This window comes from Porites lutea, chromosome 3 (genome assembly GCF_958299795.1).
Source record: "Porites lutea chromosome 3, jaPorLute2.1, whole genome shotgun sequence".
Lineage (NCBI taxonomy): Eukaryota > Metazoa > Cnidaria > Anthozoa > Scleractinia > Poritidae > Porites > Porites lutea.
This window is the reverse complement of record NC_133203.1, coordinates 47,057,115-47,082,290: the sequence shown is the minus strand read 5'-3', so window position 1 is coordinate 47,082,290 and position 25,176 is coordinate 47,057,115. Positions and strand designations below refer to the sequence as shown.

The 25,176-nt window shown below is 39.3% G+C and overlaps 1 protein-coding gene across 7 annotated transcripts in view; it reads left to right on the top strand.

The window, feature by feature from the left end:
* Positions 1-25,176, top strand: part of LOC140931286 (CLIP-associating protein 1-A-like) — a 59,580-nt gene that overhangs the window by 24,932 nt on the left and 9,472 nt on the right. For 4 of the 7 annotated variants that reach the window (XM_073381062.1, XM_073381061.1, XM_073381067.1 and 1 more), the window contains 20 exons: positions 42-132; positions 588-632; positions 969-1,039; positions 1,640-1,699; positions 3,079-3,156; positions 5,624-5,668; positions 6,103-6,282; positions 7,775-7,848; positions 7,955-8,173; positions 8,609-8,726; positions 10,078-10,185; positions 11,898-11,975; positions 12,301-12,467; positions 13,247-13,323; positions 14,431-14,586; positions 20,687-20,790; positions 21,249-21,312; positions 22,322-22,485; positions 23,735-23,813; positions 24,090-24,165. In XM_073381062.1, the coding sequence (XP_073237163.1) occupies positions 42-132; positions 588-632; positions 969-1,039; positions 1,640-1,699; positions 3,079-3,156; positions 5,624-5,668; positions 6,103-6,282; positions 7,775-7,848; positions 7,955-8,173; positions 8,609-8,726; positions 10,078-10,185; positions 11,898-11,975; positions 12,301-12,467; positions 13,247-13,323; positions 14,431-14,586; positions 20,687-20,790; positions 21,249-21,312; positions 22,322-22,485; positions 23,735-23,813; positions 24,090-24,165 (2,054 nt within the window). The remainder of the gene's footprint in view (positions 1-41; positions 133-587; positions 633-968; positions 1,040-1,639; positions 1,700-3,078; positions 3,157-5,623; positions 5,669-6,102; positions 6,283-7,774; positions 7,849-7,954; positions 8,174-8,608; positions 8,727-10,077; positions 10,186-11,897; positions 11,976-12,300; positions 12,468-13,246; positions 13,324-14,430; positions 14,587-20,686; positions 20,791-21,248; positions 21,313-22,321; positions 22,486-23,734; positions 23,814-24,089; positions 24,166-25,176) is intronic. The other 3 variants (XM_073381066.1, XM_073381064.1, XM_073381063.1) reach the window with 2 other exon arrangements.

The following is a 25,176-nucleotide window of genomic DNA, read 5'->3' as shown; positions in this document are numbered from 1 at the left end:
ATAATGTTTTGTTTGATTTTTACTTCTCTTTTCTTTTGCAGCTACCTATCTACGTTGCTAAAGAACCAATTTGATCACACGGCCGAAGCTATTTTACCAGCCCTGATAAATTTAATTCCCAATAGCGCTAAGGTAATAAATTTGTTTTATTTCTTCTTGGCACACAGTTTACTTTTCTTTGTAACACGGACTCCTTCCTCAAATGTCGAGCTAATAGAGAGGTTAAGCATCACGTTTACGTTACGTCAAACGGCAAACGCGAATTTTTACCACGTGACCAAGTTTTGTCTTTACTTGTCGTTTACTGTTCATTGTTCCTACTCCTAAATTTTTCATCCATAAGAATTGTTGTGAGCTGTTTTTTTCTACTCATTTGTATTTTGAGAAATTCTCAACTTGAATCTGACGTTTACCGTTTGCCGTATACTTGAAGTTTAAACTCTCTAATGATTAGTTTTCGAAACCTCAGTTTCAAACTCTGATATAATTGAAGAAAGTCGTTTCTGGAACGCCGCCTTTATATAGGAACTCCTCTTGTAATAGCCCTTTGCGGGAGTTTTTTTTTAGCGTTCTTTTTTTTGCTATAGATCATGGCAACATCAGGTCACGCCTGTATCAGATTTATCCTCAAGGTGAGTTTGCAAACCCCCGTGTCCGTGCCACTTCAGTAGAAAATGTTATCTGTTTAACAAATAAACTCTACTTTGCCGTTTGTTTGTTCAGTTATATATTACAGATGACACCAACATGTGATTAGAACTAAAAAAAAAAAAAAAGTGAGATGGCCAACAGTTTTGGGTCTTTAGTGGATATAGCCATTAAGTTTGATTAAACCCCTGAGCAACATTTCACCTTACTTTTTGATTGATAACTATTCTGGTACATTTACTTCTTTGTGCAAAACGTTCTTCTCAAAGCGGCTTTTATTACACAATTGAGATTATTTTTGTATGTTTTGCTTGGAACAGAATACCCATGCACACCGGCTCATCCCGATTATCACGAACAACCTCACGTCAAAGTCCAGCATCATTCGACGGTGAGTGCGGAGGAAACGTTTTACAAAACTCCATGCCACAGTAATGCATTGTTCAAGTTTTTAGTTTTACTGTTCATACACTTCAGACTTGCACCAGTTCTCATGCGAACGCGGTACATACAATCTTAGAGCTTGGAATAGGTTCATTTGTGCGGATAATCTATGGACAATCGCTTTCCTGTTTAGAACAAAAAAGAAGAAAGTCCAAAGACTAGTACAAAGCTGATAGAAGAAACACGTTGTACAGCATAATAAACAATACCATAGAAAAGTACCCCCCCCCCCCCCCCTCACCCCTGTAGCTTTCATTTGAATGGTTACACTTTAGGATTTCATCCACCGAGTCAAAAGTTAGAACCACCTTGTACTTCATAATAAATAGTACCAAAGGAAAGAACTGCTCAGTAGTTTTCATTTGAACAGTCACACTTCAAGATTTCATCCACAGACTCAAAAGTTAGAACCACAAAAAAGTACCACTTAGTACCACGATGAACTCGTCACACATGTGACAACGATAAATTGATTCTTTCATTAATTAAATTTCAAAACCTTATTTTATCGCCGTTTATTCAAGTTATGGATTTGTTTCTTGTACAGACGCTGCTGTGACTATATCGACTTATTTCTTGTTCACTGGGACGCATCCACGATAAAACCGTAAGTTCAAAAAATGAAAAAGCAATATCGTGCCTACCTCAAGCGCGGTGTAAACAGACGCAACATTGTTGGATGTTACACGTTGCGTCCGTTTAGACACCCTGTTGCATGTTGTTGCCTGTTGTTAGGTTGTTGCGCAAAGTTTGAAACCGGTCAAAATTATAAAGCTACGTACAAAATAACAAACGGACGCAACAAGTCCCAACATTGTTGGGCGTCGTTGCGTCCGTTTCCACGTAGCTTTATGAGTCTGTTCCAATTAACAATATTCTCTGAACGCGATTTGAAGATATATTTTTGAGAAATTCCCGAGGTGAAGTCGAGAGGATAATTAAAAGTGTTCCTTTCGAACAATAACCGGAAAATAACTTGTATTACGCATTTTGTGCTACGACAAAAGAATTTTTTTTTCCTGTTTAGCTCGAAGGAGACGCGGTTTTTGTATATTTCTTTGTTCGCCAAGTTGTCGCCGTTGCGGAAGCGAAGATTAGATTAGAGCATGCAATATTCAAAACAGTTTCAAAACCGTAAGGGCTAACCATAAGTGGTTTCGAGAGCGCTAAGAATTCTTCAAGAATTTTCCGTCTTTAAGCGTCTGTTAAGCGTAGCTAAGGAACCATGAAAGCGCAAAGTTTTATAACAACTTCTCGCACACCGAAATTGTGTGGCATAAAAAAATGAGAGAAGAAAATGCAAAATCTTTTGTACGACAAATAATTAGTACTTGATAAAGCCGTTGTTCGGCTCAGGGAAGGTGCCTCGATTGCAGACTCCAAATTCGAAAACTACTTCTCGCACGGCGAAATTGTTTGGCTCAAAAAATTTTATAAGAAGGTACAAAATCTTTCTTATGCGCCCTATACTGAGCTAATTGATAAGAGTTATACAAAAAAAGGCGAACTATTTAACCATATTCGTGTGCAATTAGTCTCGACACACGTTTGGCATCAGCGGACAAAAGTCACTTGAAAAGAAAGAAAGAAAAACAGCAACAACTACAACATTGAAAACAAAACAAGTTTCCTCGAGAACAGTTCCAAGTTTTTTTGTTTGTCATGCCCTACTGAAGTATTAAAGATCTTACTGAGTGAATTTGAAGTAGTTTCAAGTTTACAGAGAGAAAGCAAACTCAACCTTCTTGTTTTCCCGTTCTCAAGAACCTCTTAAATTTGATCATTTGACGTTGTTACACGTATATCGATATTATTGTTTTTCCGCCTTTTTTTCTGTCGATTTTGAAACACCAGTCTACCCTTATTAGACAACTTTGCCATGTTTGTCCTCATCTTTTGTTTCCTTAGTTTCCTCCAATTTTAAGCCCTTATAACATTATTTCGACGCGTTTCTCATGGCGTAATTTTTGATTATTCTCTTGCCAGTCGCATAAGTGAAATAGAAGAAGCCCTACGGAAAGGAATCTCTGACGCTGATGCTGAGGCAAGATCAGCCACGCGAAGGTAACCATTCTCTCATACTTGTCATAGTTTCACGATTGGCGAAAAGAGCTATTTCGCGCTTTACGCGCCACCTGTTTTGCGTCTTTTACGCGGGAAATTTCGTAACCGCTTTTGATTGGTTGTTTTTTCGTTGAACTCAGAAACCGGGGATAAACATTTCGTAAACTGTTGGTTCCTTTGAACTTTTGACTTTTCTATGGATATATCCCACGAATTTGACTCAAAAGTAGTCAAGGTTTTATTTTAAAATGTCGACGAGTATTGGATAGAGAATGATGGCGATTTTAAGCTCGGTAAATGAATGTGAATGATGTGATAGTCAGCTTGTCAAGAAGGTGGAATGTAGGGAAAATCTCCAGTCCTTCCTCGTTTCTCTCGAGTTTGCGACATACTTATGTTCACATCTTTCACAAGTGGAAGAGTACTTAAATAGGAGAGATTAGACGGCTTGGCCAAGTTTAGGAAAAGGGAAACCAGGTTTCTTGATCGAACTCTTACTATTGAAAATCATGCGTAGAAGCACGAATCGGCATTTTGGCGGCCGACGCGTTTGTTAAGTTTGCGAAGTTCTTAAGAAGCGTGAATTTGCAGTCTTTTCTCTCCACTGCCGCCGCACGCTTGTTCAGTACCACCCGCCAATAACCCTCGCGTCTTCCGTCAGGTGTTTGGCATGTTCAAAAGCACACCCCCGCTCAAATGCAAATTACTGCATTTTGTACATAATTGTGAAACTCGATTTTAGATAAAAATGATTCTGAATTTCATGCGAGGGACAAGTAATATCATGCGGTGTCGGGTTCTGTAATCCTATTTTTATTTTTCTTCTGTTTCCTTTAAACTATGTAGGACGTAATGTTATATACCCGTACCACCTACCCAGATTTGAAATCCGTTATTGGCAGGTCGTATCAGATTATCACGCAAACTAAAACATAACTGAAGCGCTTTCTTAAGTATAATGTTAGCAATTCTATAAGAGATAAAGAAGAGAATGTCGTTTACAACATTTTAAACAATTTTGAAAATCCGATATCTTCCTGTAACATTTCAGTTACAGGAAAAAAATTCAGTGTAACATTTTTCCTTTTGAAAACTTACCCACAAACTCAAACTTAGGTTTTCCACTGCTTTATCCTCAACTATCTTGATCTCGCTTATCCACTGGGGACAAAGTCTCCGAATCACAGATACAGAGAAAACAGTTAATTTAACTATTTATTTTTGTTAATATTGTTATCATAATTTTTTTGAAATAACGCGGAAATGTGTCATTTATCTTTGCTATAACCTTTCCAGGACGGTTTTTGTATTTTAAGACTTAACACTGCTGTTTTTCAGTCGAGTAAGAAGAATTACTTGTTGTTTTTCCTATGCTACAAAATTTTTCCGGGCGCGGTTTAAGGTGTTCATTGTGTCACCTTTTGTGATTTTGATTCTGTAAAAGAAAACCTCAAATTTTGGGATTATTTTACTATGCCACTGCGTCGCAGCACGATTGGGAAACAGGTGCCAGCGGAGTGTTCTTCGTAAAGAACAAATTTTGGATTTTACCGGTCCTGTAGTCGTTTCGAAAAGCGTAACTGACGGATTTCTTCATCCTGCATATATTCTTTCGACTCTATCGCCCATCTTGCAAACAGATAACATTTTTATTTGATTAAAAAGCGTGCTGTTCAGTTGTTACAGTAACTACTCTCGTGTTAAGTTAAAACTTATACTGCAGCGTTGCCTACTTTATTGCTTCAATACTACTGAGATATCACCAAAACGATCGAAAAGATAACTACATGCGTAGTATAAGTAAATTTAATACAGACGATTTAATTTTCTTTTTGAATATTGTTTTCCAAGGAAAGAGGAAAGAAAGAGTTTCGCATCATGAATGTTGACTTGATCTCTTTGTTTCTAGTTCAAATTGTAATAAAAACGCTTGGAATGTGCCGCGCGCTATATTGAGAAGAGTTATATACAGATTTGCATGGAGCAGATTTTTTTACGGGTTTTGTTGTTAGTAGAACTACACGAGAAGGTGTCCTTTGTGACACCGCCTTGTCCATAATTAAATTTAAGCTTCTTTTTGCAAATCTGTGGATGAAGTGGTAAAGTGCCACTATAATCAAAGCTAATGACCAGTTTTGCGATGCAGGAGCGTTTTCTTCTCGTTTTAAGTAATCGAAAAAGTTTCTCGGTTGTTTCTTTGACACGTTTTGCAGTGCTTAGTTAACGGTCTGTTGCTTTCCTAGCTTCGCTGAGTTAATACCAGGCGGTTTACAAGCCGTGAAAATAGTTTAACACCCCCATGAGATTCTGATAACTATACAATGGGTCTTCTTTTCAAAGAAGAATGCAGTTGTTGATATGATCACACAAACCTCTTATAGATATGGAACGAAAATTAGCAACTTTATTTCAATGATGTGACACTGAGTCGTTCGGTCTTAATTTCTTCCTTTTTTCTGATTTTCAGGGCGTTTTGGCATTATCACGAACTATTCCGGGACAAGGCGGAAAGGTGCGTTCGTGCGACCTGATTTCTAGTTTGGTTCTTTCAGCTGCCTTTGAATGGTCTCCATAAATATTCATTGCGCGTTAATTAGCTGTACAAATCACAAACAGAAAAGAATCACTTAAGTATAGCTGCTTGAGATTTATTGAACAGTCTCTTGCGCGCGCGTTCGCATGAGCTGCAATATTTCAAGTTCTTGTGGTCAGTAACGTTATGGAAAACAATGGGAAAGGGCAAAAGTTGTTACTAAATATCGCTGGCTTTTAATTCAGCAATTCATAATATGCGGTTTGCTTATGGCGTTATGTTTTACTGACGATCAACCATCTTGGATCTATTACTATAAGTAAACTGACTTAAGTGCGAAGCAATTTACACATGTACCATGTTTTCATATTAACTTCACTTTTTTGATCGCCGCATTTTCCCCTTCTTTGCAGCTTGCTCAAGTCTTTCGATGTCTCGAAGCAGAAACAACTGGAAAACGATCGGAACCTTTCCAATCTTGGCCCGACGAAAACGTCGACATCGGGACGTTTCGTATCTGTAAAACCCACGAAAACAACTACTGGTAACAGAGTTCGTTCCTCGAGTGCAGCGAGCGAAGACGGAACTGTCAGGTACGTTTGATCGCCTATGGTATTAGAGATGGACACCGATTTTTGTTTCAAAAAAAAAAAAAGCTCCAGTGTCTTATAGTTAGTTGCCGGTGTGCGAATTTTTCTTAACGGAGTATGAATCCGCGTGACATGTTGATTAAAGACTCAGTTTGGACCGCAAATCTTTCGCAGTTTATATCATTTTTGTAAGCTAGTGCAAGTACAGTTAATTAACTTAAATTGTATAGTTGTTCAGTTGAATAACGCGGGAGTCGATTTCTGGAATGCAGAAACGCGTGCTAATTAAAAGCCAGCTTGAATTCACAGTAAGTGTAGTCTGCAGTGTATTGACGGTAAAATTATCAAACTAGCCAACAATGTTTATCTAGTAAAAGTTCCTTTTAAGATTCTGATAATAATATTCGTAAGGGATGTAATACGTGCTATGGCTCATTGGTTCTGCTCTTTTCAATGAGCATGAATTAATTTCCGTTAAGTTCTCTTAACAGGTCCATAAAGAAAAATACCCAATATTTTGGAAGAAATGTTAGCTAAGCGTGAAAGCGCATGGCAGAAGTAGTGCATGTACATCGCTCAGGCTTCGATTGAAAGCCAAATTTGATGCAGCTTTTCTTAAAACAGATTTTTCATTATCTTTCAATCGCTTATTAAAGTGCTTAACAATCGTGTGTAGCCATAACAAAATGTCAGTGAGTTAAAGATGATTATCGAGTTTCTATAAATTTAGCAGGCATTTATTAGCAACATTCGCGCATAGTCCTCGCATTTCCCGTTAGAATTTTTCCTTGCTTTTCAACTTAAAAACAGCAAAAAATAAAGGCCTATAACGAATCAGCCTTTATGGAAATATCTCAGAAGCCAATTGTATTGTCAGGTCGCTCAAATAATGATGTAGCCCGCTTTGGAAGTAAATGAAGTACTTCAATACAATGTTAAAAAAACACGTCGAAACAAAAGAGTGCTGTTTCAACGAAAGGCCGAACAAGAAGCAATTAACAACCAGTGCGAGAGAGTTTCCCAAGAAAGTACAAAACGCGACTTTTCTTTCAATATATTGATGTGTTATTGACCATTATTGACCAATATTGATCGTATTCGTTAAGTATCGTGTTTACAGCCAATTAACTCTGGTACAATATTTAAAGATTGTTAGATACTGTGGATGAATAAGTCAAGGACTTTGCTCTACGCTGTGCTGAATGAAAACCATTTTCCTGGCATTAAGATCTTTTGTAACAATTATAGAAAATCTAATGTCATGTTCTCTTCTCGCGGATTATGGTGTAATAAATTTTAGTTTACCAGCTACACACTGACGACGCAAACCTCGCCCCCCTCTCCCCACCACCTCAAAAAATAATCGTTAATCAATGTTACTGTGAACAGGGAACTTGACACAGAGAAAATATGTCCAACTAGTTTGTTCTAGTGTATGTGATTATCAGAGGGAATTCTCCATAGCAATGACATTCATTTTTTTCATTCTCTCCAGTTCGCGTCATACCGCCCCATCTCGTCAAACAGTTGGAGCTTCGAGTCGAGCGGCAAGAACCTCCCATAGAGAAGGTGAGAATTTTTGGTCACAAACTATGTATGTGTGTACTCTTCACATCTTTTAAGGCGTTTGTATTTGTCGGCAAAATTAACCGTTTCCGTGTACATTTTCTTCCAGATTCACGGCATGCGGTGGCTTCAAAGGCGTCAGGATCTCTTTTGTCTCCTATGGCTGCCCTTGGCCGCTCCATCAGTAACATTGATCATCGGTCAGCTGAACGAGCCAGCGCTCGCTCAAAGCTTAGATCAGCGGCTTCACGCGTGTCGCCTCAAAACCATCACGCGCAACTTCGGCAACCAAGGACCCAGCATCCCTCGCGGGGAACTGTGTCGCAGCGTAAGTAAATCTTTAGCCAAGTGCTTTCCGTCGCGTCTTTTTCTTGTATGCTCTACGGCGATTCTACAGTTATATAGAAAAAAAAAAAGAGTGATGTCTTTTAATAGTTCTTTTTTATAATATCCCCAAAGTGAATGCCTTCTTTCCGAGGTGTGTCGGCACGCTTGTAAAGTCCATTGGACTTTGAAGAAGAGGACCCCTGTTTTACGCGCCAACTGGAAATGGCTAATTGACTTTCTGAAGGTGATATTACACGAGACGATTTGCAACGACGATTTTTGGCGCAACACGGGATTCAAATGTTGGAACAATGTTGCAGCCTTTCAAAACGATGTCGCAACGATGTTGTAACCCTGTGTTGCGCTAAAAATCGTCGTTACAAATCGTCCCGTGTTACTGATAACCTTAACACTTTTTCTCTTTCTGTTATTTCAGCTGGTAGTCGGTCCCAATCTCCCGATCGGCTTCTAGCAACATTCCCTCCCCGAGAGAGGTCTGAGGTCTACTGTCGAAGGGAAAGTCTTTCAGGGAGAACAAAAATACCAACACCAAGGTAAGTGATCAATTACCATCCACAGCAATCTCTCCTATACGTTCAGCAGATGCCCGGGATTTCTATGTTTTACGTCGCTAGATACTAGAGATATTTAGAACCACGTTAACGGTTGTCTCTATGAAACAACGACTGCTGCTCTTTCAGGTGTAATCACGTTATTTAGCCGTTGTTTCCTGTTCGATAAAATGGGCTGTTGTATATAGTTCCTCTCTCCAATGTTTATACTTTTGAAACATTACATTGGTGGGGCTTTCAATACGTTCTTTAGGAGTACCTGCTGACTACTTTACCCTATTAAGCTACATTATTGTACATCAGACTCACTAAGAAAAATCTGATTGGTCGAGAGCATTCAATCAATTCACGATAGCTTGTGAACTTGACATGATAAATGCAATATCTGCTGCAGATATTGCATTTATCATGTCAAGTTCAACGTCTGCCTGGTTACCAAGCCCCTTGGAGTGTTCTCCTCAGAAACGGAATGGCTGAATGTCTTCTTTTGCCTATTGTTTAAAAAATGTATAATAAAACAATTATTGAATTCGGTTTTCGCATGATATCATGAATTATCAAAACCTCATGTCTGTATTATCTGCCGAAGCCGAATAACACAGACCTCGGTTTTGAGAATTCATGATATCATGCTCAACCTCATCCAATAATTGTTTAATATCCACACACAAATTCTCCTGAATGATCGTTATACATTTCCTTAAAGAATTAATTGAGAGAATATGATTAAAGACCAAAGTATTCCGTTTGGTTAGCATTTAATTTTTGGATCAATTTAGGTCTCGGGGGAACTACCCACCTACCCTCCCCTAAACCAACATTATTACTTACTTCTCACTTAGGGCAAAATGTTAGGTTAGGGGAGGAGTGGGTGGGCAGTTTCCCAGAACCTAAATTGATCCTAATTTTTTTGTCATAACCTTTTCTCTTTATAACGTATTGATATTAGGAAAAAATTGATGTGGGTCACTCATGGGGTTAATTTTAGTTAACAAACGCGCTGTTGCATGGTAGATACCTATTTCTTCCTTCTTTTTAAAAGCCAAACATTTGAGAGAATGTCATGGAAATGCTTATAAATTTTTTTGTATGAAAATATGACCGGTTGTACCTACCTTAAATATTCCCCTGCAAATTCATAAGTTCCATTCGTCAACGTTAGCAAATTACATGTTACTAACAATTTTGTTGTATGTTGTGTTTGCAAGTCTACCTTTCTTAGAAACTCCCTTGCAAACTGTGTCTAATAACTGTCAGTGAACTGTTTATTGTACTGTTTGCTACGTCGTAGTAGTTTTTGTTAAATGCATTGTTGTTGTCGATTCTTTTCCAGTGTCTCTCGGCATCCCAGCGACGAGAATTTGGCCATGATCCCTGGGTGCCGGTCACCCCTACCCCCTCCCTCTAGTTCTCCTTCTTTCCTCCCTGTCCGTAAGCATCTGTGAGTAGTTTTGTCCTCTGTCTTATTTGACGCATTTAAACGTTACCCAGTCATTCGTCAACTCGTTCTTTCGCCAATCATTTTTCTTCAAGCTCGCGTTTAATTTGTGCCTTGAGCTCAGCCTGCCCTCATTTTACTTGCTACTTTACGTTTATTGACTCAAGTTTAATTAATGATTCTTTTCCAGTACCTCTCTGCTTTTAAGCCATGAGTCTCTTGTTGGGTCTGGGCGCCAGCCGTCCTCACCCACACCTTCTCTGTCTTCATCTTCTTCATCTTTTCTACCTGTTCCTAAGCCTTTGTAAGTTGTACTTTTCATTCTTTTTAATTTTTTTGACAACTTCTTTTTACTTCTATTCGAGTAAGTTCCATCGACTGTCTTAAAATTAGCCAGCCTCTGAGCGTAGTGTGCCACAAACCAATCAGAACAAAGTAATCAGTGAACCAATCGCAGTTAAGAATGAATTCGTGACAGGCGCGCGATTTAAAGGGCGGGAAACTTGTATCCCGTAACTTCTTGCGCGGGAAAAAAAATTCTACTCATGTCATGTCGTGACGTGTGTGGTAATGATTGGTTATCTCTGGGATTAGTCATAGCACTTCACGCGTTGCGCTTGCTTTGTAGGCCAATCGCAGAGTTTCACGGAGCTTAACAGAGAACAGAACCACATTCACGTCAGTGAACTGTGAAACGCTCTGTTTTCAGTTGTTTTCTTCTTAAAAAGACTTTTGTCTTTATCCTTCTTGCTGTTTTTGCCCCAGTTAACTTTTTCAGTTGGTTCTTTTTGATACGGTTTGACTCTTTTCACAAGTTGACATTTTGTTTAGTTACTTACTTATTTGTTTTAAAAAAGCTTGGGTTTCATTTTTCCGCTAGCGTTCTGTTGATCTGTGTTTTCTTGCATCAGAATATCGCAAATGACATCTTTATCTTTTTCTTTAATTTTGCGTTTTCATTTCTTCTTTTCTTTTCTTGTTTTTTCTCCTCCGTTGTGTAGTAGAGGGTGCGAGAGTATTCTCATCGATACGCCTAGTTTTTTCAAACAGTCTTAGCATATGGACGAGCATGAGAATTACTTTTCTTCACTTTACTGAATTTTTATTTTTTTGTTCTCTATTTTTGTACTCTGTCATACTTTAGGCCACAGCAGATATTTTTTATAGCTGGGGTCGGTGCGCGAACAAAAATATTGGAAGATGAGATGAGACTGGTGGTGATAAGCCAGGGTCGCCTCGGCCTCATCCTTTCAATCTCCTCGCCTTCAAATCCCGCCCGCGTTGCAAATTTCTGCGCATCGTTTCTTCTCCTCTAGAGGCTTGAAGCTTTATCTTCGCTCTTATTTTTTCTTTGAGACTCTGTCTTATAATTTCTGTTTGTCTTCAACATTCACTGTTCGTTACTTTGCATTCTCGCGATATTCTTTCTCAGGGTTCTCCTTATCAGTCGGCGGTGAATATGTCCATTGATAACATCATCTGCAGTGAAAACATTTTAAACCACCTGGTATTGAAAATACGTGCACTGTGAGTCACCTTGCGCACTATAGTTACCCGCTTGCATACAGAAAGCACGTTTTGGAACGCTCTGAAACAAGAAAAAGCACGCTGATAAGTTACGGAGAACCTTGTCTCTTGTCATAATAATGTACAATCCCTTTCCTGTAATATCTTTGAACAACTGATACTTGTGCTCTAACTATCTTCTATTGCAGCATTTCTCGACATCTTAGCTTCGAGTATCTACCCAGGGGTCCTCCTGGTTTTTCTATCTCTTATATTCCTGTTCCTCAGTGAGTAAACTGCTTATTCTCTGCATGATTCCTGTGGCTAACCTTAATCATCATTTCACTGCTAAATTATACCCCCAGTGGGTTGACTAAGTAACTATTTTCACTGCCAAGTACAATCCTTTGATCCCGAGCTGCCACTCTCTTCTAATTTTTTGTGGGGTCGTAACTACCAAATTTAACAGATATTGTAAGAAAATTTTACCCATGTACCATTTGAGAATAACTTACTCGTTCGTTCATTTATTCATACGTTGATTTCCAAAGATTAGGATATCTCAACGTTTTCTTAGCAATTCTGAAGTTATTTTCCTGTTTTTCCTGACAGTCGAATGCGAACTGCCTCTCAATCGAGCTCACGGGCTAGTTCGCGTGCGAGCTCCCGCGGGGCGAGTCGAGACACGAGTCCTGATAGGAGAGATAGACGATTGAGTGTAGAGAGAGGATACAGTCCGAGTCATTTGCCAGTGTTAAAGAAAGCCAGCCCATTGCACAGTAAGTATATCATTTTGAAGGGAGTTACTGTTATGTTGACTTGGCCATAATAAACAGCTCGCCAAATGATTAATAAACTATGAGTACAGTGAAACCAGTTACAGGGACTAAGGGCCTGTTTGCATGGAGATGGGGTACCCCAGATAGGTGAGGTAACCCGCTTAGGTGGGCAACCCGCCTGTCTATATAATCTCTCATTTTAATGTGATCACGTTTACATGTTAGGTTGGGTAACCCGCCACATGTTACCTCCCCTACCTGGGGTCCCCCACCTTCATGTAAACAGGCCCTATGTCATGGGGATACTACTGTTTTCGGGCAATTCTGTGCTTAAGGTGGCACGTACCAATTTTCTCGCGTGTGGAGTCCATCGCGCGCGCGTATCCCACTCCACTTTTGTACGTGCGAGATACAGAAAACAAATATGGCGGTACGCGGCTATTTTTGTTTAAGTTTTAATACTTTTGTGCTTGACCCATATATTTTTGGAATAGACCTCTTTAGCTTGCATGTTTTGTTTTCCCAATTCTGACCACGTGATATTCTCTAGGGAATTTGCCTTTTGTCTTTCATTATCATGTATACATATGCAAGAAACAGTTCTCTGTGGTACCATCACGCGGTCTGTAATGGGAAAACAAAACATACAAGCTAAGAAGGTCTTTTCAATGGGATGCGCCCTTACACGGACAACAAAGGGACATACCATGCTGTCCTTATTAAGCGGGTGTTCGTAGAGCGCGGTTTCGCTGTTATTTACCTTTTTTTTTTCAACTTAGATCCGCCATTAAAGCAATCAAGCCAAGGTGAGCCTACGGGTAAAGGTGTCACTGAAGCAGCGGTTTGGGACGCGTGGGTAAGAAGATTTTAAACTTTGTTTTTTTACTGATTTTTTCTTCGTTTTTCTCTAGACAAATTTAATAAGTGAGGTGAGAGCGTGAATCGTATGTTTGGTTGGCTTAAATTTCCGCACTGTCATGTAAGGTTACCGAAGGCGTGGAACTTTCTAGATAGAATCACTGATTGATTAACAGTCATGTGGACTTTCTGCAGACGTTTTAAAAAAACAGTTTATCTGATGTCTGCATCAGTTAATTATCACCGACTTACGCTTGATTGGCTGCATGCAATCGGTTCAATCAAGGAAGTTGGAACTTAAGGTACGGTAAAATTAGCAACTCTGAAAAACGTGCAACTTGTTTTGCAACATTGCTGAAAAACGAGTTGAATAGCCATGTTGCGCGTTTTCCCAATCACGAAAGAAAAAAACTCGCAACCTGATTTGTTTCAAGACAGGTTCGAAGATGGGTGGTAAAACGCGCAACAGCACTATTCAACTCGTTTTGTAGCAATGTGGCAAGACAGGTTTTACGTTTCTGTTGCCCGTTTTACTGTAGCTTTAAAATTTGAAGTTGAATAGGGATAAACTCTTTTTTAAAAGTCTTTTCGGATCATTATGCGTTTCTGGGAAACTGCCCATCTACCCCTACCCAAAGCGAACATTAACACTTACTTCTCACTTAGGGCAAAATGTTGGCGTAGGGGAGGGGTAGGTTGGCATTTCCCAGAGGGGCACAGATTGTCAGTATTCCCTTATTTTCCCAGGGATACTAACAAAAGAATACTCGAGCCTGCTTGAAAATTGCTCCCTCGCGAGGAGGGTGACGCCCCTGACGGGGATGTATTCTAAGGGAACGGGTAGTCCCTCATTTTCCTTAGGGATAAAAGAGTGAGCGGATTACGAGAGCGTGAGTGAAAATTGCCATCCGCGAGGAAGTGACACGCGGAGGGAAGAGAGAAAACTCACGCGCACTCGCATACTCTCCTTGAAGAAATTGAGGGACTACCCGAAGTCTACTGTGTTCAAGTGGAAATTGTTTCATTTCTGTTGCCATGTGAGGCTTCAGGCCAGTTTTATTGTTTTTGTGCTAGATTTAATTGGTTTTTTTTTTGGAAATCTTAGCATAAAAGCCCATCAAGAAGAAAATATTCGTTTGGTTCCACTAACTCTCAGTGTTCTGATGACGACAATGACAGTGATGTGGGCAGTATATCATCTGAGAGATCGTACGGATCCAGAGGCTCTCGAACCCACCACAAAACTCTTGAACCCGGAAACGTAAGTCTTCTGCGTTATACTCGCAGTATGTGGCACAAACCGCGACTTTGACAGGGTGCTCACTATTTGTATGGGCAAGCTGGAAGAAAATTGCGTCGATGGATTAGAGAATGAAATGGTTCGCGCTATTTCTTTCTGCAAAACTTCATATATGGTCCGTCTTCTGAGGCGACACTTTAGTTTTACATGAAGTTGTGGTTTTCTCAGCCGATTTGGTTACACTTGCATTAGGTTCTTCTCCAACTAGGTCAAGTTTAATCACTAATTAATTATAAACAAGAGTTTTAGCGGATGTTTTGTGCAAATCGTAAGCACCCTTATTTGTGTATATACACATGTAAATGTGATTTGTTACCTAGTAGATACATAGCAGCTCATAAGAACTCGATTTTCACGCGTTTGTGCGTTGCGGGTAGAATTGGGAGCCGGTTAGTAAGTGTTACGAGCATGGGTTGGAAACCTGGGCCAAACTGGTGGGAGGAGGGTGCTGCGGGCGGTGCATTCTGCTCACCACGGTGACCCACACTTGTTTCTGAATAAGCCTTTGTTAACCCTTTCACCCACCGAGAGTGAATGATGAAGTCTTGTAAGGTGGTACTAACTTTTGAGTCTGTGTTCAAAATCCTGTAGTGTGACGATTCAAATGAAAGCTACTGAGCAGTACTTTCCTGTGGTACTGTTTATTCTGCTTTACAAGGTGGTTCTAGCTTTTGAGTCTCTATCCTATGGTGTTCCATTCAATGAAACCTCTTCGGCAGTACTTTCGCATGTTACTTTTTGTTTTGTAGCGTTTTACAAAGTGAAATCTGAAAATTTTGTTGAGTTTTGGCATTGGCTTAACTTTGGGAGTGAAAGGATTACAGAGGCGCCCTAACAGAAAATTTGCACTTTCCCACGTGCGTTCAGTTTTCAACCCGGTGACGCTTAACCTGTAAACTGTCACCTCGAGAACAACAATTTAATTCCAACACAACTGAAACATCGTTTGCATCATACACTGTGGGTGGGTAGCCTGTGGTACTTGTGCGCCTCTTTTTTCGCATTCTCACTTTCCATAATTACACTCGTTCCAGGCTATGCGCTTTTGTAGGCCGAAAAACGCATGCAAATATACGGCCAAATGATCCATTTACAAAATTTGTTTGAAATGATGTTCTTAGATCTTTCTTAACATTCTACTTGCTCCAATCGCTAGCAACGTTTTTAAATTCTCTTTTATTATACATCTTTTGCGGTCTTTCTCTCCCTCGTAAAGGAAATTAGACTTGATTGTTTTCTAGAAAATTCTTTCTCCACTTGCGCGAGACCATGGTGCGTGATTTAGTTCAGTTAAATAAATTTCTAGAACCTGGAGCTAGCTTATTCCAACCCCAAAACTCTTCTTGGAATTGTAGCTTGTGAACATTTTCTTTCTAATGAAGTCGAGCCAAATAATCACACGGGAAGTTAATTAGCGTGTCTTGCCAGTGGTGTTGTTTAATATTGTGGGGTGAATGCTTCTTTATGAGTGTGGATAAAACCGTGAAGTTTAACCATTTAAATAAGAACCCGGTGGTGTTTGTTTTTATTGTAAGATGTGATTCTAACTGTGGCGTCTGTAAGGGAAAGCGCATAAAGTCAAGATATGTGGTTACACCTTTGCCTTTTTTCGTTATACTAATGTAAAACGCCTAATTACTTAATTTTAGAGGAGAAATAAAAATACAAAACGGTCTTGGAACCGGGGTTGAATTGAGAACTCGGCCATTTTTACAAGCCAGTGGTATAAGACCTGACGCCTGGTTTCTGTGTTTTGAGTCAGTCTTTGTCATTTTTATACGCCTCGCTTCCTTTGAATAGCTGATTTGAATTGTATCGTTGACGCAAAGCCGTTTATTTTCCTTGACCATTTAAAAATAGACGCTAAACGTTTTTGAATTAGCGCTGAACTATAGTCTCTTTTCTTAGCACTTAAAGTAAATGACCCACTTAAAAAGGCGCAGATAAGTGACCGAGAGGCAAAGAAAAGTGGCGCCACATATAAATTTGTTATTAACTGCATTAAGTAACGAACTTTAGCGTTCTCGAATACACCTTTTGCCTCAAGATCGAACACCCGATCATAATTTTGGAATTATATCAGTATTTTTTCTCGCCATATCAACCGATAAATTCTGCAGTTGCTCGCGTGCGTGACAATTAATTTTTTATGTGATCATTCGTGCGCAGACGACAACTTTAGTTTTAGTTGGTTCTAGATAGGACGAGCTAAGACAAACCTCTCTTTTTCCTTCCGCAAACTTTGTGAGTAATTCTCACAATTAATACAAAAGTTACTGCAATGTAAGGAGTAAACTTGTTTTGGCTTTCATTTGTTTTAGGCAGAACATACTACGTTTCTATCGGACTTAGATTGACTAAAAAAAATTCTCAACTATTGAACTGTTTCAAATTTTTTGTTCTGTTATGTTAATTACACCTGTTGTGAGTTGTAAAATAAAGATTATTTTTTCAAAAGAGGAACGGATAAGCTAGTGAGTATGACGCACTTCTTTTTCGAGGAAACTTGACATGAAGTGTGATCTTTTTTTTCCTCTGGAGGTTCCATTGAGCAAGCGAATCTAATTAAAGCAAAAAAAGACAATGTAATGCGTTTTCTACAGCTGCTGGGAGTTTTGTGTTTTAGCCGAACTCATAAAAGTTTAATGAGGTTTTTGTTATTAGCGAGCGACCTCGAAGTAGTGTTCTATTCCAAAGTTGCTATTCTATAACTCTTGAACGGCTTTCATAAATATTTGTATGAAGTGAAAAAGTGTTATTTGTTGGTCATGAAGAATTAAGACGTCCGCCGCTCCTCTTTGCGAGAAGTTTAATTTGCTTTTTCCAGCGGCGCGTGTCCGATCAAATTGATGGATGGATAGATAGATTGCCAACTCATGAATTACAAAACAGTTCCGCACGTCTAGCTAAGTTAGCCGCAAAGCTTCCTCTTAACGACAGCGAGCAAACATTTGGAACAAACTCTACGCAAATTAACCTTGAAGGAAAGTCAACTCATCCAAACAAGAACTTGTTAACGCTCGGAAGCTAAATTTGGAATCCTATGGAGGGAAAAACGACGAAAAGACCTGCTAAAACCCCGGCCTGCTGTAGTGAAGGCTGCTTTCAAAAATGAGAACAAAGACGAAGCTTTGGCCTACGTACCCGAGTTATCGGCGTCGGGTTGATGCCTTTGTTTACAACCTGAAGCGCTATATAGTAAAAACTGTTTTCCCTGGTAATCCAAGGGAAGAATGGCTCTGGTTCAAGTACTGCCGAAGAAAAGGGATTCTTCTCCGTATTCGTCCAAGCCATGTTATTTTATTCCGACAGGTAAACTGCTGTGACCTGCTTAAATCATGAATTACGTTTATTGTGAGGAGGAGCACAGTTAGAATTTTGCATGTACTTGATGTTCTAACAATTTTCTATTTGCTTTGTGCTTTAAGAATAATTTCGGCAGAGTTCGATATAATTTTTTCGTACCGGATAAATAAACTGATTGTGGTCTTTCGATCTCTTCCGATTATTGTTTTTAATATGAAAGTACGGTGTTAACATATCAAAAGCTGTGTCGTAAATTTTCAAATTGATAAATAAGTGTTTCCTAGTTTTTGCAAGTGATATCAGGGACGCAAAATTGGAAACCTTTCCTGATTCAGGCGGAAAATATATTCCTTCACAATCATTCAACTTCAAGATAATCATAACTTATTGCGTTGTTTTTGGGGGAGTATACTGACGTTTGTTTGTAAAAACAAGCGGGATTGGATGTTATTTTGTTGTCGTAAAAGTAAATGAAATTCATTTCTGCATATGGTGTATCTTTCTATTTTAGAAGATTACTTCTTGGCGGAACTTTTAATCTTTGTCAGACACCTGCTACAGTTTGTCTATGATGACTGACATCGACTTTTAAGATTTTTGGATGGCTCGAGCTCAATTTATGTTCATATCTTTTCGTTCAATGTTTAACTTGTTACTCAGCGTTCGTTCTTTTAAGTTGTAGGTCAAAGTAGGCGTTCTTTGACTCTCCTATAGTTGAGCAGGGCCAAAGTTTAAAGAGTCTATCTTGATTGTCGAAGAATGGGGTGATTTCGTTTTGGGTCTGTTGTGATCCTTTCATTAAGACCCTATGGTTTCAGCATTTAAATTAAAGCTACGTACTTTCCTATGGTACTGTTTATTATGTTGTACAAGGTGGTTCTAACTTTTGAGTCTGTGGATGAAATCCTAAAAGGTGACCATTCAAATGAAAGCTACGGAGCGGTATTTCCGCTAGTATTCTTTATTATGCTGTGCAAATTCGCTGTCATTTCAGCAAAAAAACAGAAAAATCCTTTTCGTGCAATTTGCGTCTGAAGTTTCGAAGTGTCGATTTTTTTGAAAAGCTCTTACCTTAAAATCTGCTTGTTTTGATTGCAAAATTACAAAAAGACTTTTTGTTTGCAAATTTGCCATTTTTGGAGCAATTCCATGTCAGTCAGGGGCAAAGCGTATCCGCATTTACGAATCCTTTTAAAAGGATAGCACGTACTTATTTTTGTTTAACCGTCCAAAATAATTGTTCTTGTACTTTTCGTTTGCTCCACTAAAGCAGAATTATACTTAAGTGTAAGTTATACTTATGTAAATTGTCATCTTTGTTTACTTTTGCAATGCTCGTATTAGTGATTTTACAGACGATAGAAGTTCTATTATCTAGCGGGAAAATTTCGGTATGTTAAGGGATAAGCGAAATACACATATAATGGTGTGTCCGATTGAATATTTGTTTTGGCTTTCCACTGAAAAAAATCCTTTCTTTAGCAGTTTCAGATGCCGACTTTAAAGCTGTGTCCAAAAAATAGACAGTAAGCTGGTATGATGAAGAAACCTTTGTCGCTTTAAAGATGGCGTTAAAGGAAATTTGAATGAAAATCGAACTTTCAGTTGCTACGTGATCCTTTTCAAAGAGGTTCGGCGTCGGTGTTTTTGTGGTGCTCGATGAAACCATATCGTGTTGACGATAGCTTATACTGTTGAGGTCGTTTTCTAAACAACACAGCCAGTAGTGATCATGAAAAGCGATATTCACACGACCTTTAAGTGGTTACGCGTGAACGCAGTCAAAACGTTAACAATAAGCAAACTTAAAGAAACACATAAATGAAGAAGTTAGCTTCTCGGAAAAACAAAACAAAACAAAAATAAAAACTCTGGGGCTTTCTTAGTGGCGAGTGAAAATAAAAAAAAATTGGCTTTATCAAAATCGTCCTTGCGTCGACGGTTGAATAGCTCTAAAACCACTTTGCGCTTGAAGACTCAGAATTTGAAGTTCTTAAGCTAGTCTGTTTGCCAGAGCGGAAAATACCATTATATTCTGTAAACTGCGGTTTAGGTGGTTAAACCTCGCTTTTTCCTGATTTTTAGTGTTTTGTACGAAATGCACGTGCAGTGTATGCAAATTTACTAGGTGCTGTTGCATTGCACGTGCAAATCATGCAGAGAACAAAACAATGGCGGATATAGGGGAGAGGCCGGGGGGTGGGCGCCCCCGCTTATTTTTAGACCAAACTGAGCCCCGAAGGGCCGAAAGAATTTTTTTGGAATATTCTTACCAGTCACGGATTATAAGCGTGTTACAAATCTTGAACACTCAGCAGTAAACAAACAAACAAGCAAACTGGTGTTCATATTTATGTAAAAATCTGTATCTGTGGGTGCTGGGCCTTTGTCTTGCCGTGCCCTAAAGGTACGAAAAAACGGGCAACAAAAAACGTGCAACTTGTTTTGCAACATTGCTGTAAATCGAGTTGAATAGCGATGTTGCGCGTTTTACCACCCACGTTCAAACCTATTAACAACCTGATTTGTTGCAAGACAGGTTTGATGTGGGTGGTAAAACGCGCAACATTGCTATTCAACTTGTTTTGCAGCAATGTTGCAAAACAAGTTGCACGTTTTTTGTTGCCCGTTTTTCCGTACCTTAAGCTGTTTTGTTTTGTTTTCATTGTTGTTTTTTTCGTTTGTCATGCCCCTAAGTTTCTCTCGTTTGCCTGAATCCCACTCTAATAGTTAAGTGTTATTTTTCGATTTTCAGGAGGTAGCTGAGATAGTTCGTTTAACAAGCAGTGATGTGTGGTCAGACAGGCGCGATGGAGTCGTGTGCCTACAAAGCTTTCTTCTGAACTCTGGTGTTGTCAGGTTTGTTTACAAGTCTTTCTGCTTGTGACAAATCACTGCATTTTTAGCATACTGATACTCCTAATATTCCCATACTGTAACAACACTGTAACCCTACTGTTCCAATATTGTTGTCCAGTTGTAACTATACCCTTACCACATTGGTATATACCATTACTCTATGTTAACTCAAAGTGACTTACCATTGTGTCACAGTGTCAACCTTTCACTATGCTGTTTCCTTAACGTTTCAACACTTTTACCATATTGCCGCCATACTTTTTCCACTGATTGTTACAATTTTAACATATTGCTACCCTGTTGTTACTATACTGGTACCCTACTGTTTACCTGACTTAAGGATGGTGTCGTCATATGACATTTTATTTTTGCAGTCAAATCCTTAAAACTTCTCAGTTTTTTTCTCGTGGGCGTTTCTGATGAATGTTTTTTAATGAAGTTAATGTTTATTCCCTTAGCCAAGTGGAACTGGGGCGGATAAAGGATTGTCTCACTCGGTTGTTCTTTGATCCTCACAACAAGGTAAAGCACACTACAGTTTACAAATTCGTTTGTTGAAAGTCAAGGATCTCTTGCAGCCGCTATACTGGTAATACACACATACAGATGGCCAGAGTGTTAGTGGACTTCAATTTAACAAACGTTACACCAAGATTTCTACCATGGCTGGATAAGCTCAGTTGGTAAAGCACTTGACTACAGAGCGGGAGGTCTTGGGCTCGATTCCCGGGGCCGGACCAATACTCAGGGTGTTAAAATTACTGGGAAATGAATGTTCTTCCTTTGCACTCTAAGCGACTAGACCTTCGCGTGGCTGGATGACAACGTAAAATGGCGGTCCCGTCTCCAGCTGGAGACGTAAAAATAGTGTCCCCAATTAGTACTTTCGCGCTAAATACATTGACACTCAAATAAAGTGCATTTTTTAACGTTACGTAATTTTTTTCTGAAGAAATACATGCAAGTGATTTTCTTTATTTCCCTTGACGCCACGGTTTTTGCGTTTTGTGCATCAGATCTAACTCGAATTGGTCCAATTTATCGTTGCTGTTTAGAAGTTAACAGCAACTAAACCAATTGCAACAAAAAGAGAGATCAAGAGATAGGGCTTCAAAAAGTGGGTGAAAAATCTTTTCTAACTTTAGAAACTCGAAGGAAACTGAGCAAGTTAACTTTCTCAAAGACTTCTGGGGCTGTCCCTAGGGACATAAAAAAACTGGCCGATAGCTGACCGAAGCTGACCGGCGAGTTCCTAGCCTCCAACGCAGACGTTCTTAGGGGTTCGTCAAGCGTGAAGTGGGGCAGGAACGCGTGACGAACCCGTAAGAACGTCTGCGTGGGAGGCTAGCGCGTTCCCTGTAATGATCCCGGAAACACTCGCGGGACGCATTTCGGCTCCAGTTTCCTTCTGTTTCTAAAGTGGCGAATATAAAGCCCATTACATGGAGTAACCAGCCGTAAAAGCATAAATCACCCCTACTATCGTTGAGATTAGCTGATTTTGTTTGTCTGGTTTTCTTCTCTTCTACAGGTTTACAGTTTGTTTTTGGACGCATTGTGTGACTTCATAGTCGTCAATAAAGTGGATCTTCACGATTGGTTGTTCGTTTTGTTGTCACGCCTTCTCACTAAGCTTGGCACGGAGCTCTTAAATTCTCTGCAGTCGAAGGTTGTTAGAGTCTTGGATGTTATCAGGTGAGGCTTAACAGGAGAGATAAACATCATGTTGAATTCGAAAAATAAATTTACTTTACAGAAACAAATTAAAACTTTCAAGCAGGACTGTCAAGTTGACGTTTCGACAACCTCGCGTCGTCTTTTTCAAGATGGCGTTCATGCTAAGTCACGCGCGACCACTTTGGTCAAGCCATATTGAAGGTCTCTGTTCCATGGCTTGGTTTGAACCACCTTTTAATGGCATAATAAACAGCACCACCGAAACGTACTGCTCAGTAGCTTTCATTTGAATGGTCACACTTTAGGATTTCACCCACCGACTCAAAAGTTAGAAACACCTTGTACAGCATGATAAACAGAACCACAGGAAAGAACTGCTCAGTAGCTTTCATTTGAATGGTCACACTTTAGGATTTCATCCACCGACTCAAAAGTTAGAAACACCTTGTACAGCATGATAAACAGAACCACAGGAAAGAACTGCTCAGTAGCTTTCATTTGAATGGTCACACTTTAGGATTTCATCCACCGACTCAAAAGTTAGAAACACCTTGTACAGCATGATAAACAGAACCACAGGAAAGAACTGCTCAGTAGCTTTCATTTGAATAGTCACACTTTAGGATTTCAACCACAGACACAAAAGTTAGAACCACTTTGTACAGCATGATAAACAGTACCACAGGAAAGTACTGCTCAGTAGCTTTCATTTGACTGGTCACACTTTAGGATTTCATCCACAGACTCAAAAGCTACAACCACATTGTACAGCATAATAAGCAGTACTACAGGAAAGTCACTGCCCAGTACCTTTCATGTGAATGGTCAAACTTTGGGATTTTATCCACTGACGCAAAACTTAGAACCACCTTGTACAGCATAATAAACAGCACCACAGGAAAGTACTGCTCTGTAGCTTTCATTTGGATAATGTGCAGCATGTCTCATGTCTCATAAAACAGTTAATAATGCGATTCTAATTACCACCAGTTAGTCGTTTTTGCGTTTCTTTCCTACAGTAAGTAATCACCAGTTATATTATGTTCCTTTATGAGGAATTTCCCCTGAAAATATACATTCATATTTGTGTTGTCACAAAAGGGGTTACTGAAGACATTTTACTTCAAAAGAAGGGAGATTTCCACACGACGAAACGTTAGTACCAACTAGTAACTTAACTCGTTAACCTTAAGGGTCGTATCCTTTCGTAAATCAGTTGGATTTCGGGATGAAATAGTTAATTCGTTATTGTTTTTCTTTTTTTCAGAGATTCCTTTCCTTATGATCTTCAGTTTAGCATTTTAACCAGATTCATCACTGATCAAACCCAGACACCCAACCTCAAGGTAATGGTGCATGAATGTACTTCGCGGTCGTTCGCTCTTGTGTGTTCGTTGGAACGTTTTACCGGTGCGGCATGTTATTGGTCAAATTTTTCTTTAGATAGAGAGGTTTTATTTTGGGAGGGCAGGGTCTATTGAAAGTGCAAAATGCCAGGATGTAAGCAGCCTATAGCGACTCGTGTTTGAAGGATAATCATATCAAGCCTCGTTATTAGGTCATATTTATATTGTGCTGGTAGTATTTTACTTGCTGTTTACCATCTTCCGTTTGTCTTGCAGGTCAAGATAGCCATTTTGCAGTATTTACAAGGACTTATCGGTTTGATGGATCCAAGCGATTTCACCAACTCTGGTGGTATCCTTTTTCAAAGATTTGTTATCCATACAATCAAGTATGACTTATCTGGCACCGCCATCTTCGTAAAACCTTGTTAAATGTGATACATTTTACATCAATCCTTCTGAATAATTATTCAGACTTGGCTCCTGGTCTCAGAAAGTTGGGAAGGCAATAGAGACATCACATGACGCACGAAAAGATTTCTTCGTTAGTTTATGGACATTCCCTATCTCTCGCAACTCCTTGTACGAAAATGGAATGCATTTGCAGGTTGCAGTCAAGTGTGAGACTTTTAAGAAAGCGTGGAGAAAAATACGTTATTTATGTTGCTAAGGCAAATATTCCCCACTTCAGAAACTCAGGGAGATTGGGTACAAGCTTTGGTTGCAGTGATGTCTGGGATTCGTTTGGATGAACAAGCGTCATTTATGATTGGTCGATGGTATCCAAGGCAACCATTAACCAATCATAAGTAATCCTTGTCCACCCAAACGATTTCAGAAATCATTGGACCCAAAGCCTGTTCCCTTTCTCTTTTTTGTTGTGGTGTGGGGAATTACGTCACAACTCTCTTTAAGGAGCTGTGTCACGAAATTCAGCCAAATTAGGTAACTACAAAATGCCCGTTAAATTAAGAGAAACGTAAAAATAACCGCTTAAAACATTAAAGGAAGGTTGAATTAACACAACAGATACAACAGATCCCACGGATGGGCAAAACTGAAGAAGATTGAAACGGATTGAAATTAGGGTTTTTGAAAACTGTTCAGCCTAACAGTTTTTTCAAACTTGATCTCTGCTGTTTCCAACTTCAAAAATAATGCTCTGGAGACATGTTTGTTTGTCTGGAATCTCTGATTTTGTCATTTTCATGTAATTTCTTTGTTTACTTTAAGTTCCATAGCGATTGAGGGAGGGTAATTGGCAAAATTAAACAAAATGAACTGGACTGCCGTGACACAGCCCCTTTAACTGCCACACGGTTTAGAATGATATCACAGTGTAAATGTAAATGCTTTTCAACGC